Source organism: Malaclemys terrapin, chromosome 13, assembly GCF_027887155.1.
Source record: "Malaclemys terrapin pileata isolate rMalTer1 chromosome 13, rMalTer1.hap1, whole genome shotgun sequence".
Taxonomy (NCBI): Eukaryota; Metazoa; Chordata; order Testudines; family Emydidae; genus Malaclemys; species Malaclemys terrapin.
Window position 1 is genome coordinate 19,218,643 of NC_071517.1, and position 18,008 is coordinate 19,236,650.

General features: G+C 44.5%; 2 protein-coding genes across 2 annotated transcripts in view; both read right to left on the reverse strand.

Moving 5' to 3' along the window:
• Nucleotides 1-975: 975 nt before the first annotated feature.
• On the reverse strand, nt 976-3,087 carry LOC128848068 (uncharacterized). The gene is made up of 2 exons (XM_054047825.1): nt 2,233-3,087; nt 976-1,601 (listed from the first exon to the last, which is right to left on the reverse strand). Exons 1-2 carry the CDS (start codon nt 2,567-2,569, stop codon nt 1,081-1,083), a joined length of 858 nt encoding a protein of 285 aa, XP_053903800.1. The 5' UTR covers nt 2,570-3,087; the 3' UTR covers nt 976-1,080.
• Nucleotides 3,088-5,122: 2,035 nt separating this feature from the next.
• WDR45B (WD repeat domain 45B) overlaps nt 5,123-18,008 on the reverse strand; it is a 32,167-nt gene continuing 19,281 nt past the window's right edge. The window contains exons 5-11 of the mRNA XM_054047611.1: nt 17,391-17,478; nt 16,768-16,862; nt 13,558-13,748; nt 8,474-8,559; nt 8,061-8,162; nt 7,444-7,565; nt 5,123-6,344 (exon numbers count right to left, since the gene is read on the reverse strand). Of these exons, the coding sequence (XP_053903586.1) occupies nt 6,238-6,344; nt 7,444-7,565; nt 8,061-8,162; nt 8,474-8,559; nt 13,558-13,748; nt 16,768-16,862; nt 17,391-17,478 (791 nt within the window). The 3' untranslated portion in view covers nt 5,123-6,237. The remainder of the gene's footprint in view (nt 6,345-7,443; nt 7,566-8,060; nt 8,163-8,473; nt 8,560-13,557; nt 13,749-16,767; nt 16,863-17,390; nt 17,479-18,008) is intronic.

Consider the following 18,008-nt stretch of genomic DNA (forward strand, 5'->3'; position numbering starts at 1 on the left):
GCTGCCCTGCCAGTGGAGAAGCAGGTGGCTATTGCAATCTGGAAGCTGGCAACTCCAGACAGCTACTGGTCGGTCGCAAACCAGTTCGGAGTGGGAAAGTCGACCGTTGGAATCGTGTTGATGCAAGTTTGCAAGGCCATTAATCGCATCCTACTCAGAAGAACCGTGACTCTGGGTAACATGCAGGAAATAGTGGATGGCTTTGCACAAATGGGGTTCCCTAACTGTGGAGGGGCAATAGATGGGACACACATTTCTGTCCTGGCGAAACCCCATCTAGGATCCGAGTACATTAATCGGAAGGGGTATTTCTCTATGGTTCTCCAGGCGCTTGTGGATCACCGTGGGCATTTCATTGACGTTAACACAGGCTGGCCCGAAAAGGTGCATGACGCACGCATCTTTCGGAACACTTGGCTGTTCAGGAAGATGCAGGCTGGGACTTTTTTCCCAAAGCGGAAGATCATGATAGGGGAAGTTGAAATGCCCATTGTGATCTTTGGAGATCCTGCTTACCCGTTAATGCTGTGGCTCATGAAATCCTACACAGGGAGCCTTGACAGCAGCAAGGAACGGTTCAACTACAGGCTGAGCCAGTGCCAAATGACTGTGGAGTGTGCCTTTGACTGTTTAAAGGCCCGCTGGCAATCTCTGTAGGGGAAGCTGGACTTGGCCGAAAACAGCATCCCCGCGGTTATATCCACGTGCTGTGCCCTCCATAGGGAAGGGTGAAAGCTTCACTCAGACATGGACCTCTGAGGTTCAACACCTGAAGGCTGAATTTGCATAGCCAGAGAGCAGGGCTATTACAGGGGCCCAGCGTGGGGCTGCAAGGATTAGGGATGCCTTGAAGGAGCAATTTGAGGCTGAAAACCAGCAGTGATATCTGGTGCCCTGCACGGGAGTGAAGTGCAGTAGTTCCAATCTTTAGGAATCAGTGTTTGCGAAGCAGACTTGCAGTATCTGTTTATTTCCTGGGCTAAGGAGTCTTTTACTTTATGCAATAATAAAGAATGTTTTCAAAGCCAAAAAATCCATTTATTGAAAAGAAACAAGGGGGTGGAGTGGGGAATGGTACAATCACAGATTTGCGTATGAGTGCTGCACTTCAGGATAGCTATTTTGCATGGTGACAGGGATTGAGTGCAGAGGGTAAGGGTCATGGTTTTCAGGGCTGGGTGGTGAAGATACTGGTGTTGGAGGCAGCGGGTGGCGTGAAGAACACGGAAGTTGGGGAAAGTGGGTTGGAGATGACAGTGGGGCACAACGGAAAGAGTTTTGGGACAAGGGCTGTAAGGGAGGGTGGTGTTTGGGGTACTGCTCCTCTTTCTGCATGGCTACGAGCTCCTGGATTGCATCTACTTGGCGCTCAGGATGCTTATGGGCCGATCGGTGCTTTGCTGCCGGTGCGCTGCATTTTCCCGGTGAATCCTGCTTGCTTTCTCCCTCCCTCCAGTTCTGTGCTTTCTCATTCTCTTTAATAGATTGCCGTATCACTTCTTGCAGCATGTCGTCTTTGCTTTTTCGTGGTCTCTTCCTGAGTCTTTGCAGTCTCTGAGCAGCCGATAAGAGGGACAGCTGCAGTCTCAAAGTTGATGCAGCTGTATAGACACAATGCAACATTTAACAGGCAGCATTGTTTATACCAGACAGAGTAATAATTCCCCCTGCACTTGAGTAGAAAACACACAGGGTCTACACAACAGCATAATTTTCCTGTCCGAAACAGACCACATACATCCCACGGGAGCCTCAAAATGATAAGGGGGACTGATTGTTTCAGGGCTGCATTGTCCTCTGGGTTTCTGTGCCTTGGGGAGAGCCAACAGCTTCAGGGGCTACCTACACTGAACAGTGTCCCAACATTTTCCACAGGAGTTCATCTTGGACAGTATCTCGCTGCTGAGGGTGACCTGGGAAGCAAGAGAGGGTCTTCTACTGCAATGTGGCTTCCACCCTGGCCCATGTACAGCAATGGTCCTCCCACCCCTCGCAGCACAGCGGCGTGGACACATTAGCCTAGCTGGGACGAGGACCATGGTGGCTCTCCCGATAAACCTGTGCAAGCACATTGCACACATTCTGGATGAGACATTCGAGGAGATTACTGCGATGTGATAAACCACATCAATGCCCTATTCTGCATCTAGGTATGCATGCCTAACCCTCCTCTCCCAAAGAGCCTGCACTGAAAAAATCCCCCCCCCCCCCCCAAAAAAAAAACCCACTTACCAGGAACCTGCTCTTCTGTTTGTTCTCCACTAAGTACAGGCCACTGCAACTGGCTACCTTCCTCCTGGCTCAAGAAGAGCTCCTGGCTGCATGGCTCCAGGGATTCTGGGGTGTCTCCTATCCAGTCCACCACCATTACTCCTGTTTTCCTCCCCAGGGGCTCTGAAGTGTCCATGGTGGTGCTTGGAGTGGAGGTGGGGTTAACCCCAAGTATCGCATCCAGCTCTTTGTAGAATCGGCAAGTTGTGGGGGGAGCATCCGAGCAGCCGTTTGCGTTGTGGGGGGAACTTTGCTGTAGGCACTCCGCAGCTCCTGCACTGCAGGGAGTCCCGGTCATGGCCCCTTTCCATCATGTCCTTTGATATCTTCCTGAAGGTATTGTAACTTCTATGGCTGTACAGCTTCCTTCTCCCCCAAACACTGATGAGGTCCAGCAACTCGCCTTTGCTCCATGCTGGGGCTTGCTTGGTGCGTGGCGGCATGGTCACCCGGAAAGATTCACTGATAGCATGCCATGCCGGGCTGAGCAAACAGGAAGGGGATTTTTAAAATTCCTGGGGAATGTAAAGGGTGGGTCACATGGTTGGTTACCTGAGGCCAGGGCAGTAGAGTTTGAACTGATGACCAGTGGCTAGAACAGGCATTGTGGGATACTGCCGAAAAATTCTGGAGGCCATTCACAGCGCATTGGGTGGCCACACTGGCGCGGCAGCGCAATACTCATTATTCCTCTCGGGGAGGTGGAGTACATGCAGCGCTGCAAATGCCTTGCCAGTGTGGACAGGGAGTGAGTTACAGTGCTTGTAACTCACAAGTGTAGCCAAGGCCTAAGTTAGATGTCCAATTGCTACTAAACTTTTTGGTGAGAACTGAAACAAAAAGCACTTTTTTCTCTCTAGCTAGTTTAATCTCATTTCGTGCCTTTGCCATCCTAATTTTATCCCTATATATATATATATATATATATATATATATATATATATATAGTTTATAGTCATCCTTTGTAATTTGATCTAGTTCCCACTTTTTATAGGGCTTTGAGTTTCAGATCATTGAAAATCTCCTAGCTAAGCCAAGGTGGTCTGCCCTACTTCCTATCTTTCCTATGCAGTGTGATAGCATGCCCTTATGTCTCTCTGAAAACTGTCAACGCTCTTGAAAGTTTTTCCCCTTAGACTTATTTCCAATGGGATCTTACCTATCAACTCCCTGCATTTGCTAAGCCTTTTTGAAATTCATTGTGTGCAGTTTTCCCTCTTATCATTCCTTGGAATCATGAATTCTGTCATTTCATGATCACTTTCAAATTCTCAACCAGTTCCTCCCTATTTGTCCAAATCAAATCTAGAACAGCCTCTCCTCTAGTAGCTTTCTCCCCACTACATTTCAAGAACTTGTTGGATAATCTGTGCCCTACTGTGTTGTTTTCCCAACAGATGTCCAGGTAGTTGAAATCTCCCATCATGACCAAGTCCTGTGCTTTGGATGATTATTAGTTATTTTAAAAAAGCCTCATCCACCTCTTCTTGGTTAGATGGTCTGTAGTAGACCCCTACCATGACATCACCCTTGTTTTTTTATCCTTTTTACCTTATCCAGAGACTTTCTGCAAGTTCAAGTGTATACATCTTTTGATCTATAAAGCAACACCTTTTTTCCCTGCCTAGCCTTCCTGAGCAAGCTGTACCCTTTTCTACCAATATGCCAATCATGTATATTATCACACCAAGTCTGATGCCAACTGTAAATAGTTATGTTTATTAACTAGCATTTCAAGTTCTTGCTTCTTCCCCATACTTCTTGGGTAAGATACTGATTTGATTCCCCCCTCCCCATTCTACCCTACAGTCTCTCTTATCCCTGCTATGATTCTGACCCTTCTTCCAGGTCTGCATATTTTTAACTTAAGACCACAGTTATCTCCTGCCCTCATCCCTAACTTAAAGCCCCCCTCGCTTGGTTAGCCAGTCTGTATCCAAATATGCTCTTCCCCCTCTTTGAAAGGTGGACCCCATCTCTGCTTAGCAGTCCTCCTTTCTGGAACAGCATCCCTTGGTCAAGGAAGCCAAAGCCACCCTCCCACCTAGACATTCACTTCCGTGATGCATCTGTTTCTGCATGGGCTCCTACCTTTGCCCAGAAGGACTGAAGAGACCACCACCTGTATCCCTAGCTCCTTCACCCTTACTCCCAGAGTCCTGCTCAGGGTCATACTTTACTCATCCATGGGGGCACTAATATATTGCACTCAGAGGGCCAGATAAGCCTCAACAATCCTATGGGGAGAGAACATTAGAGCCTGTTCCTCAGTTTTGTTTTAATATGAAGTACTTGAGTTTGTGTAAGATCTGAAACTTAGCCAAAAAGTTAACCATTTTTTAGCCCTAGACCTTTTATTAAAAGGGACCTTAGCCATTCTTGACTTTAGGATGGATAGTATAAAACTGCTGCCTAACATGCTATTAATCTGCATAAGTTTTTCTGAACTCAAACAGCATGTGTGTGTGTTAAAAAAAAAAGTTAATCCAGTGCTTACCTTAAATGAATACAGCAAAATTAGTCATTTATTTAAAAGAAACATTACAAATAAGTGTGCAACCCAAATGATTAAATACATGTAAAAGCAACATGCAAAACTTGACCACACAATCTGCATAAAAGCTAGTCCTTGGTCCATTTTATTACCAGATACTAAAAAAACTTGCCAAATTTAGATAATTTTCAGCTAAATAATCTTAAGAGTGAACTAGGACTTCAACTTTGAAGCATTTGTGAAGTTAAAGCTGAGGCACTGTATGAATATGCCTCAGCTAATTAGTGCTAGGAATTGAGAACGTGTGTTCTATTTCATGTTTTTCAAGAAAATGGCATATGCCTTATTTCCAAAAAAAAAAAAAAAATCAATGGGGGGGGGGCGGGGAATGGATGCAAGTCAGGTGATAGCTGTTTGATTTGACTTAACTGCACCTAGGCAAATACCATTCAGTATGCAAACACTTCAAAAATGCTTTGCAGATTTAGAGTCATCACAAGGTGTACTTCACATCACCTACTTTAAACTATGTGTTAAGTGGCCTGTAAAGTCTTCTGGTTGAAGCCCAGAGAGTTGGTTTAACAGATGCATTGGATTGCTTCTAAAATACCAACTTAAAATTTTTAGTTGGAATGGATGTGTTTCATTATAGAAGCAGCAGCCTCCCCTTCAAACATGAACTTCGTTTGCCACAGTATCCTATGCGATTTACTTCATGTGCTGAGTAGTGGTTAACCACATCAGCAGTACCTAAATGTGCCTGTGTCTCTAATATATACAGTTTGGCACCACTGAAAATTACATTAGTGCTGATAGTTAATTCAACTTAACCAAGAGTGTCAGTGTGTACAGGACTGACAATCTATGGCCACAAGACAACTGCACCACACTCCAGGCCAGAGGGCAAGTGCAGTTCAGACTGGGTTTATTATAGCTACCTGTGTCCTCTCTTTCCTTCTGCATGTTAAGGTGTGTGAAAGGGGAAATAAATCCCTCCTGTTCTAAGGCAAGCTGCTGGTATAACTATTCTAGTTACCTAGTATTTACAGTTATTTCCTGCCCCCACAGCGAGGTTCAGTGTAAGTGATGTAATATGATGCCTGAAATAAAATGTTCACATCCTTGCCTGAAGTTTGTACAAAACACCTCAGACATGTGGCAGGCACTCATCTGCACTCTAATTTCACAGTTTAACTAAAAAGAGAGACCCTGTAGGCACAAGCTGTTGAAAGCCACTTCTTGAAGATTTGACAGAAACCCAATTTTTTTCTGATACTGAAAAAAACAGCATACGAGTTTAACATAGGCGGAAGTCCTCTACATCAGCGCTTGTTCTGCTCACGATGGGCCAAGCTTCTCAATGAGGTCTGTTACACATCTTGATCAGTATTGGACATACGTACCCAGTCCTTCTAAAGAAGCAGAATAACCAAGGCAGTACTTTGACCAAAACACTTTCTTCCTCAATTTAGTCAAAGCTTGTCATCAGTCATTTCTAGAAACTGAGCATAGACATCCCTTGAGCATTCCCCTTTTTGGTTGAATAAGAATTTGTAGTAGCTACCATCTGCACATATTGCTGAAACAAAACAAAAAAGACTTGTTTTACAGCCTATAAAGCACTAGTAGCTCTAGCACATTACTTCCGAGTGCACCTTTTTGGAAACTCGCTGTTCTCAACCCAATAAGACACACCTTGTTCAGCATTAGTTTGGCTGGCAGCCTGGAGAAAGTTACTGTCTATAAGATAAGATGTTTGTCCTAAACAGCAATCAGTGCAAGGAATCTTTTGCTGTTTGCTCAAAGCCCACCTTATTGGTCACACACCCTACTTCAGGGGTGGGCAAACTACAGCCCACCAGCTATTTTAATCCAGCCCTCAAGCTCCCTATAGGCACCAGGGTCTGGGGCTTGCCCCACTCTGGTGCTTCAGCTGGGGAGCAGGGCAAAGGGCTACTCCGTGTGACTCCCAGAAGCAGCAGCATGTCCCCCCAGTCTCCTACATGTAGGGGCAGCCAGGGGGCTTCCACACACTGCCCCCACAGCTCCCATTGGCCAGGAACCATGGCCAACGGGAGCTGCAGGGGCAGCACTTGCAGACAGGGCATGTACAGCAGAGGCCCCTGGCCATGCCTCCACACAGGAGCCAGAGGGTGGACATGTTGCTGCTTCCAAGAGCTGCTTGAGGTCAGGGGTGCAGGCTTTGGGCACCACTTAGCTACCCCTCCGTGCCCCAAGCCCCAGCCCTGATCCCCCTTCTACCCTCCAACGCTGTTGTCCCAGCCTAGAGCCCCCTCCTGAACTCCTCATTTCTGGCCCAACCCCAGAGCCTGCTCCCCAACCCCAATTTTGTGAGCATTCATGGCCTGCTATACAATTTCTATACCCAGATGTGACCCTCAGGCCAAAAAGTTTGTCCACCCCTGTCCTAGTTCTCATTGGCACAGATCCTATGCGAGTCTGAGGGCCTGGCCCACGATAAAGGTTTGCTTGCTCACTTTTCCAGACAGCACTGTCAAAGTTGTTACTGTGATCCCTCCCTCAGACTGACAGGCTCCAGTGTCTTAGCCAGTCATCCTTTACAGTATTAGATAGATTAAAAAACTAGTCACTTGTGGAAGAGCTTGCCAGGGCTTGCGTTTCAAACAGAACCCTTGGGGGAAGTTCAGATAACTTACCTATGACAGCATTTGGCTCTGTTCCAAAGGCACAAATGCATGGAGAGCCTGAGGGAACCTGGAATTTGGAAAAGCTCCATTTGGAACTGAAGTATTTGGGGAGGAAGCTGGCTGAGGCCAAACTGGAAAAAGAAAAAAAAAAAAAAAATGTACATAAAAGATCCACCACAATTATTCTGCTGCCACTTCGTTGATTGTTATGGTACAGATCCAAATAAAGACCTATACCCCCAGCGGAGTCTGTGTCCCATAAAAAGGAATATCAGAAACACCATGAGGTCCACTAGGGACTCCACTAGTGCTATATAGATGCTTTGGGAGGCACTCACATATTTGTGTTTGTTAGGTGGCAGTATAAAAGCATACAATACATAGATATCTTGGGTTTCTTATCTTCCTCTTTTATTCATGCAACATAGCAATGATTACTCTTCAATGTCAGTGAATTGAGTTTTTTCCTCATTAAATGCTTCTATGGGGGAAAAAAAAGCTTCATTCTGAAACAACTTGGGGGAGGGAGAGAGGGAGAAACAGTCTTGCTAGCATGTGTTTAATACTGACCATTAAAACCCCAAACGATCTCAAACCAATAGGCTAGAGAATGGATGAAAGCCTACCTAGACTGCTTGTTCCTTTTGGGGTCTTCTGCAGCAAAAATATGCACTGTGCCATGGTCACTTGATACACAAATTAGGGAAGCATCCTGATTGAAGTTAATGCTGTAGACACAAATAATTGCAACAGATTTTTATTAGCCTTCATATACCATAGTAGCTTGATTTGTAAGGTGTGTATGTATTGCATTTAACCTAGAGTTAGAAAAAGGAAACACTTAACACTTCACAAACACTAATTAGGCCTGCACACAACCTGAATTTAAAAAGGAACAAAATGTAGTTAGGCTAGGCACCTTGTGCCTTTGAAAAATCTTCCCTGTGGTGCTTTGTGTAATCTCAGCACAAAAAGATACCAGACACATCAAAAGATGGAGAAAGTACATTCAGAAGGGAGAAAAAAAATTTAAGCTTACCAGTAGATATTAGCTGCTTGGGAACCTCTTCGTAACTCCTGGATTAAATGCCCTGATGAAGTATCAAATATTCTTATGAGAGTCCCCTGGAAAAATAATGAAACACTTTATTAGTAAAGGAGGAAGAAGTTTTTAACTATCCTGTATTAATAAAGTATTGCAAGCGCATCCCATGCAATCCAACATCCTGAAACACTAGTATCTTGCTAAGAATATCAAATCCTAATTGACTTGTGTGTGGATTACTTTTATCCCATTATGAACCAGGAGGATCCCTCATTAAAGGTTATGCTTAAGATTTGAAAGTACTGGAGTCTTTTGTTCACACCACGGGTCTATTTTATGGCATGGTGCCTTGTTTAACCAATGTCAGCAAAACTATTTAGTAATGTACAGATGACCAGTTGTAACATTCTGAAATGTTACTGGAGTCTTGATATTGGTTTATTGGAAAAACAGATTTCCAATAAACTGGGCAAACATTCCAATCATCCATTTCTCACATTTAGAAATCATCCTCCTCAGTCACTACTCTGCATATTTCTCAATTAAACCAAGACCAGACAGCATAAAGCAGGAAAATCCACAAGTTTAGTTTATTGTGTTGGAATCTTCTGGACGGATTCCCTAAATACTCTTCTCCAAGCTAATATTTCTCTCACCACCTGGCATCAGGCAATCCCCATTACAAAGCATTGTCCCATTTCAGTAAACCAAGCCATTCAAGAGACCCAATAAGAAAGTCAAACTGCACTCCCTCAGAATACCACATTCATGTCAAACCAACCTCATAGCTTTCTTTGACAGTGTAACAAGCCTTATGGATGGGTGGGAAAAGCAGTAGATGTGCTATATTTTGAATTTAGTAAAGCTTTTGATACTGTCTCACATGACCTTATAAACTAGGAAAATACAACCTAGATGGAGCTACTATAAGGTGGGTGCATATCTAGTTGGAAAACTGTTCCCAGAGAGTAGTTACCAATGGTTCACAGTCAAGCTGGAAGGGCATATCAAGTGGGGTCCTACAGGGATCAGTTGTGGATCTGGTGCTTTTCAATATCATCATCAGTGATTTAGATAATGGCATAGAGAGTACACTTAAAGTTTTGTGGATAATACCAAGCTGGAAGGGGTTGCAAGTGCTTTGGAGGATAGGATTAAAATTCAAAATGATCTGGACAAACTGGAGAAATGGTCTGAAGGAAATAGAATGAAATTCATTGAGGACAAGCGCAAAGTACTCCACTTAGGAAGGAACAATCAGTTGCACACATACAAAATGGGAAATGACTGCCTAGGAAGGAGAACTACAGAAAGGGATGTGGGGGTCATGTGGATCACAAGCTAAATATGAGTCAGTGTAACACTGTTATACAAAAAAAAACAAAAAACAAAAACCACAAAACACACCACCATCATCCTGTATTAGCAGGAATGTTGTAAACAAGACATGAGAAAAAAAATTCTTCCACTCTACTCTGTGCTGATTAGGCCTCAACTGGAGTACATGTCCAGTTCTAGGCACCACGTTTCAGGAAAGATGTGCTCAAATTGGAGAAAGTCCAGAGAAGAGCAACAAAAATGATTAAAGGTCTAGAAAACATGACCTATGAGGGAAGATTGAAAATATTGGGTTTGTCTAGTCTGAGGAAGAGAAGACAGGGGGGACATGATAACAGTTTTCAAGTACATAAAAGGTTGTTACAAGTAAGAGGGAGAAAAATTGTTCTCTTTATCCACTGAGGATAGGACAAGAAGCAATGGGTTTAAATTGCAGCAAGGGTGATTTAGGATGGACATAAGGAAAATCTTACTGTCAGGGTGATTAAGCACTGAACTAAATTGCCAAGGGAGCTGGTGAAATCTCCATCATTGGAGATTTTTAAGAGCAGGTAAGACAAACACCTGTCAGGGATGGTCTAGATAATATTCAGTCCTGTCAAGAGTGCAGGGGACTGGACTAGATGACCTCTCGAGATCCCTTCCAGTCCTATGATTCTATGTAAACATGTATTTAGTCTTAAATAGAAGACCAATTCAAACATGTACAATAAGACTGCTTTTAAAAGAGAATAAATAGTGCTAGTTACTTTGTTTTGAAGTACTGTACCACTTTAATCTGAGGGAAGTCTAGTACAAAATACGGTCCCTTGAAAATGGGAGTTACAGCCAAAATTACTGCATGCATTTATTTCTCATAGCCCACATCAGTAAAGGGTAGCCTCCTTTTATCAAGTTAATTTAACTTTGTAAGTAATACCAACTATTAGACAATGCTTATAGAACATTCAATAAGCAGTGTAGTTTGAAATGGTTGCCTACCTCATCGATCATTATTGATGGTCCCTTACGCATGCTCTTACCTCAGTTTACACATATGGATTAGCCACTTAAAGTTATCAGGAGCTATGCTGTCAGCCTGGAGGAGAACAGTAGTCTCCCCGGTCTACATTCAATCACTAACTTTCATCTCACTCTTTGTCCTTCTGGCTTTTCATCTCTGTCATTCTCCTTCCCTTTAGGGACAGGATTGGATTTTTAATAATTTTTAAAAGTTTAATCTTAATTTAGGAAAGACTGTCAGTTTTTTTTAGCATTTGGCGCTACTGGAATGTATATTAATACAGCCAAGATTCTAAAAAGACAGTGGCTTGAGAGCTTATTTCAGTTGAAGGATAGGAGGAAAGGTAGCAAAGAGTATAGCTAGGATTTGGCTTTTCATTCCTCCAGTTTCTCTAAAGTGGAGTTCAGACTGTATTTAGTCTTCCTGGTGTCTCCATATACATGGGGCCTCTTGTGAAGCACTCTGCCTTGCATTCTTTCCACTCTGCTCTTCAAAACGGTAGAGGAGATATAGGTAAACAGCAGCACAATCCACAAATGGGATCAAAGGCAGAGATATGACAGGAAATGTGCAGCCAAAGTATTCAAAAACAGAAGAAGCTTAAGGTTAGGATTCTAGGTCTGTATTTAGGAGCTCACAGGTGAGATTTGAGTGTTTAAGTGAATCTGGAACAGTGAATTCAACTTTTTTTTTTTTTTTAAATCTCATCCCTGAGATGCCTCACTGTGGCTCTAGGCTCCTGTTTTTGAAAAAGTGTTGTCCCTGCAAAGTTAGAGCGATACACGACCATCTTCTGAAAGAGACATCCCTTGACATAGCAGCATGAAAAGTGTCCAGTGGAAATCTGCTTCCATGCTCCTCATGTACTGGCTGACTTTAGAGAGCTTTTGAAACAAACTGATTTAGGAGTACAAATCCTACTTTCAGTGACAACGGTTCTGAGTCACTTGGGTGGTTTTGGAAGCCTGCATCCAAAAATTATGTAAAAGAAGTGATTAGTTGTTATCTAGTAAAGTTATTCTGATTGTGATACTTATATTAAAACAGGATGGCCAAACAGGTTTACAGTCCTCCAGTCCTAGAAGTTAAAAAGGTTTTACAATGAAATGACGGTCCTCAAGAGCAGAGATCCTGGCATCATGCCAAAAATGAAAATCCATTGGTATCCATATAGTAGTAACTTCTAAATTATGCAGTTCAAAAGGGTCTGGTAGAGCAACAAAATATTTTCTAGGAATATATAAAGCTTGGAAAACATTCTCCAACATAGTGATCAAATATGTTCCTGGATCTGAAGCTAAAAATCAAGTTCAAGCTGAACTGAAGCCTAGATAGTAGACTAGCTAGTACAGCACCTGACAGACTTGTAGAATGCCCTCCCTTCCAGAAGTGAGCTTTTTAGTTAATAGTTTGACCAGTTACACGTTTGTATGTCCATGTACAAAACAGTCAGGGATAGTGGAAGATGACAATTTTCTGAAAATTTAGGCTCAAGGATGTTGTCTTTCAGTAAATCCATGGATTCCTTAGAAGCAAATTAAGACTCCAGTCATGGGTGGCAGGTATCAAACGCAGGGGAAGGCTAAGCCTACCCAAACTGCCTTCATGGCCCTGCCCACACTCCACCCCCAGACCACCTCCTGCTTCCCACTGTGCTCTGCTGCAGCTCTTCCTTCTCATGGTGGAGCCCAGCCAGGAAGCCCAGGCAGCTGTGGGGAACCGCAGCAGCCCTCCATCTGTCCAGAGTGCAGGGGGACTGAGAGCAGCCCCTAGCCCGTGTCCCCGCCACCAGGGCTCCCCAGCCACCCAGGGCAGGAGGAAGGTCTGACTCCATGCTGGCTCCCCACAGCTGCCCACGCGGCTCTCTGACTCAACTCTGGATGGGGGAGATCCGGGGGCCTCAGAGCCGCAGCCCGGCCATGGTAAGAGCCTTGCCGGCAGCTGTGAGGAGCTGCAGACCCTCCACCTGCCCTGGATGGGGGACCCAGGAAGCAGGGACATGGGTCCGGGGCTGCTTGGGCCCCCCGCACTGTGGGCAAGTGGCGGGTCCACCGTGGCTCCCACAGCTGCCCAGCTCTTATCAGGGCCGGGCTGCAGCTCTGCGGCCCACCCTGGGCCGAGCCAGGTTGGGAAGAGCTGCGTGGGCAGCTGGGGGGGAGCCTGGGTCCCTCCAGCTGCCCTGGGCGGGGGGGCCTAGGACATGGGCAGGGGGCTGCTTTTGACTCCACCTCAGGTAGGGGGCCCCAGCCTCTCCCACTTTTGGGAGGGCTGGAGGTACTGGGGGCTGGCCTGCAGCCAGGGACTCTGCGCTGTCTGCCCGCCGGGCGCTCTGGAGGGTTGAGTCCTCTGGGCTCCAGTGGGGGAAGGGGTCGGGCGGTGGGATAGCCTCCCCACGCCTGTGGTTCACCTGCCGCCCATGAGTCCAGTCTAGTAAACAAAGCCTGTTCTTGGCTCAAGATACCTGGACTCAATTTGAATAAGTCCATTGGGTTACTGAATGGAGTAATGTCTCAGCTGAGAGCTGCTAGAGAGTCATGCCAGATCTCTAGGGAAGTATCCAGTTTTGCTGAGGGAGCAGTAAAGATCAATGGGAAAAATTCTGTGCGCACTAGGTTCCTTAAGACTTAGTTTTCCAGTAGCTGCAGTGTAACAAAGCATTTGTGCCATTAATATTAGGACCATATAGTGTATTCATAAATATAGCCACTGATAACAGAACATTTGATTATTTGCTTACTTTCTCTGATGCTGTTGCAATTCTTGTTCCCTGCAGGTTTAAAGCTATACAGCTCAAGACTCCTTCATGAGCTGGTATGTCTACAGGAGGCTTTTCTGTATTAGCCAGATCCACTATCTGCACATGCCCAGTATGTGTTCCAGGGAATGCAAGAAGGGAATTATTACTATTTGGACAAAGGACACAGAGACCTAAAAACAAAATAGACAAAAAAAAGGAGCAATTTTTTTTTTTAAAGGCTTTGAAAATAAACCACACCCCACACTCTAGTTCTTACAATACACTACAATAATTTTAACAAAAGGAAATCCTAATGTCACATCTTAAATTTAGAAATACAGTTTTGAAGTTTACTACAAAAAGTGAAGACATAAGGTTAAACAAGCTTCTAGTATCTCCAAATATAATCCAGCAGTAAGTGCAGTGCATGTACAAACGAATGGGCGGGGGGCAGAGGGTTAGAAAAGGAGCATTGCAAATTAACAGAGTGATCTCTGGGACTGCAGTTCATCCTACAGTACAACCAGGACAGCCCATGCTAGGTCTAAGAATCTGGACATTTTCAGCAAGTAGCTTTACAGGTTTGATGTACTAGCTACCGTAAGGTGGACCAAAGCCTATAGAAGTCTGAAGAAAATATCACCTTGCCAAAATTTAAAAAACACCACAAAACAAAACAAAACAAAAAAATATATATTTTTAGAATAAAATTGAAGTTGGAGGGGCAAAATTAGTTTAAACTACGTATTAACTCAGAAAGCCAATAAATAAAAAATCCGAAGCCAGACTAAGATGCCCCATCTTCTTCTGGCCCCCTCAGACTTCAAGCTAGTACCTATTTACTGAAATGGTGTTTACATGTCTCTTCTGAATTTGGCCCGTTAAGTCTAAGTGGTAAGTTGGTGCAAGTCACACCAGTGGGGGGGGGGGGGGGGGGGAGAGAAGGAAGGTGTAACAAGGATCAAGTTAAAATAGGAGATCCTCTAAATTAGACCTTCTGGCTCCTTGGCCTTTGCACAAATTTAATTTATGTGCAAATTACACCACCATGCACACATCACCTCCAAGTCTGACCCAGAAATGCCAGTGACATTATTAGCAGCCATGGCAGCCTTTTGAAAATCCCTATCTGAGCTTATTAATGGTAGCATAGATTTTAAGTACTTTTGGACAGGGCTATGCCTCCGTACACACGCACATGTGTACACACACACACTGCCTAGTTCAATGAGACCCTGATCCAAGTAGAATTTCTATAGCATGCACCACACTTGGATACTTAATCTGAAAAGCTCAGCAGTGATTTAAGAGCACTTAGTTCTCCAAGACAGTGAGGAGTATGTGGAGAGAGACTGTATTACAGACAATACCAGTGTTATAAAGACTGAAAGGACTGATAATTAAGTGCAGTCTTCTTAGTAGAGACAAGGAGGGTGAGGTAATATATTTTATTGAACCAACTTCTCTTGGTGAGAGATAACTGTTTTAGAGCTCTTCTTCAGGTCTGGGAAATGTACTCAGAGTATCACAGCTAAATCCAAGGTGGAAGAGATTGTTTAGTGCAGCATTTCTCAAATGCGGCCATTGGCCATATGTGACCACCAGGGGCTTTTCTTGTGGCCATGGCCTCCTCAACTGTTATGGGGCGGTGGGGGCCCCCACGGGATGACTGGCCCCTCCCCCTCCCTGGTGCACCTGGATACACTGCCTTGGTCTTGATTGCTGGGGCCACCAACAGGGGTTGGGCCCTGCCCCCCTCCGAAGACAGGTGGGGCACAACACTGGAGGAGCAGCTAGTGAGTTCCCTACCTTCCGAGGGGCAGTGGGACTCAGGCTTTGGGCTTCAGTCCTGGGGTGGTGGGGTAGCAGGCAGTAGCTGCGGGGCTTCAGGCTCCAGCCCTGGGCTCTGGCTGCATGGTGGGAGGCCCCAGGCTTCGGGCTCTGTCCTCTGGCCACGGAGCTTCAGGCTCTGGCTCACCGCTGCCTCCCTGGCCCACACTGCCTCCTCCAACCCCCCCCATCCAGGGCTTAATTTGTCCTCAAACTTGCCAGGGCTGAGTAAATCTGCTGTGAAAAGTGATACGTGTATGTTTGTTAATATCACTTTTCACAAAAGACTTACAAGCTAGCAATAAATAAATTACAATGATTAGGACGTGTATGTGTGCATATTTGTTTTTCCTAAAGCTAGTTAAGTATTGTAGGAAAAAAGTGTTAAAGCGGCCACTAGCAAGAGTTGGTGGCTGCACTCTGAGGCCACCAAATAATTTGTCCTGAGAACCCCTGGTTTAGTGTAATTAGTTCACCTTGAATGGTCTCTTAGATTAATGTGTGTTAAGTGGCCCATTAACACCTTCCCAGCCATAGGGCGGAAAGGATGGGGGGGGAAGGCTGGAGGGTTGTAGTGGGTTATAGATTGTTGTAATAAGCCATAAATTCAGTAGCTCTAGGCAATCCAGGATTTTTAAATGTCTAGCATATGAATTTAAGCACCCAGGGTCATCTTTTGAAGGTGTTGTGCAGATTTTCTTTGAGGATGAAGATTGAGAGGTCAGATAGAGGAATCACTTTGTGGAGGAGAAAAAAAAAAAAACCCAAGTGATAGGGTGTCTTATTTTTCTGTGCAAGTTCATTTGAGCACAGTGATTGTCTCGTTTCATCCACATAGTTGTTCTTGGGGCATTTAGAGCACTGGATGAGGTACACCACTTGTTGGGATAGGAGTGTGTAGGACCCATGGATCTTGAAAGGTGTTTTTTTGGGGGAGGGGGGAGGGGGGCATTGATTATCGTAACAGTGGAGGAGATTTGTCTGCAGGTTGTGTGCCTGTTGTTCTGGCAGGGTCTGGTCCTGCTTTGAGTTGGCGTGTCCTGGTCTGTGAGGAGCTTGCTGTTGAGGAGCTTGGAGAAGTTGGGGGGCTGTTTGAAGGCCAGAAGAGGGAGGGGTATTTATTTCAGAATGTGGTCCCCATCAAGTATGGTTTGTAAGTGCTTAATGATACCCATATGGGTTCCACTGTGGGGTGGTAGGTGACAACTGGGACTGTGCAGTCGGGAGGGGATTATTTCCATATCGGAACAGGTTCTCTTGGTATTTGGGTGGCCTGTTCCATGATGTGAGCTTTAGTAGGAACGATCCTTGATCATTAGTAAATAGTTATGTGCAAAAAAAAGAACACCTACCTTCCCCCACTTTAAGTACACTACTAACCTTTAGGGTTGTAGCAGGTTTCAAAGACATGCAACTGGTGGGGATTGTGTGTGAATGTGAAAACTTTAATCATCGAGTCCAAAACTACCACAATTCTGAAACAGATAAAAAGGGAAGCACTTATGTCTTTTCAATCAAGAGCAGGGAAAGGTGACAGAGAGATCACACAGAACTACTAATGCATAATTATTTCAAATGTACAATGCCTTCAACATACTTTAATTTGATTCTTACACTTTTACCCTCCCAACCAACAGGAACTGCAGTTCCTGCAAAACCACTTTGTCATGGCTGAAGGTTAATTAACAAGACAGAAAGCAGATAGGTGCCAGCTGTTCACAAATTCAAGCAGGGGTTCCTGCTACAGACCAACAGGAACCCCTGTAACACTCTTCTGTACATGGCAAAGCAGAAAGTTTCAGTGGTAAGCTATACACCAATCTACTTGAACTCTGATCCACTCACCCTTTTAAAAGCTTGTCCAAAAGCCCCATTTTAAATAGATTTCTAGTTGCAGACATATGCTTTAAAGAATTTCCTTTCATAAACTGAGAATATCTCAAAAACACCTTTACACATGACAAATAACGCCTTGCACATGATAAATTTTTACTTATACCTACCTATCTCTTCGCAATTTAACTGCTTTGACTTCTGTTGAAAATTCTATTTCAATAACTGTCTTCTTTTTCAGATCATCCCAGATCATCACTAAAATGGTGGAAAAGATCCGATAAGAACAGCAGTAATATCTCATTTCAGATTTCTAAAAAGTTTGACACAATCTCTTCCTAACTGGAAAGCACTTGTATCAGTTTGATAAAGTGACAAGAAGAGCTATTTGTTGGACATTGGTCCTAGTTTTGTATTCAGCCTGGGCTTACTGCAGTGGATGGTTGCTTTTCCCCCCCTAAATTAAGTAGTAAAGAATTAAGACGGAAGCACAATTGTCGAGGTATTACTAGAACATTAATATCTCAAGTGTTTCCAGAGTGATTTACAAACTATGTACAAACCAACCAACAAAAAACCCTCACCTTACTGATCTCTGAAATGCAACCAACTCTGTAGAGCAGGGGCGGGCAAGCTTTTTGGCCTGAGGGTGGCATCGGATTTCAGAAATTGTATGGAGGGCCAGTTAGGGGAGGCTGTGCCTCCCGAAACAGGCAGGCGTGGCCTGGCCCCCACCTCCATCCAAACCCCCCTCCCCCATGTCTTGCCCCCAGACAGCCCCCCCAGGA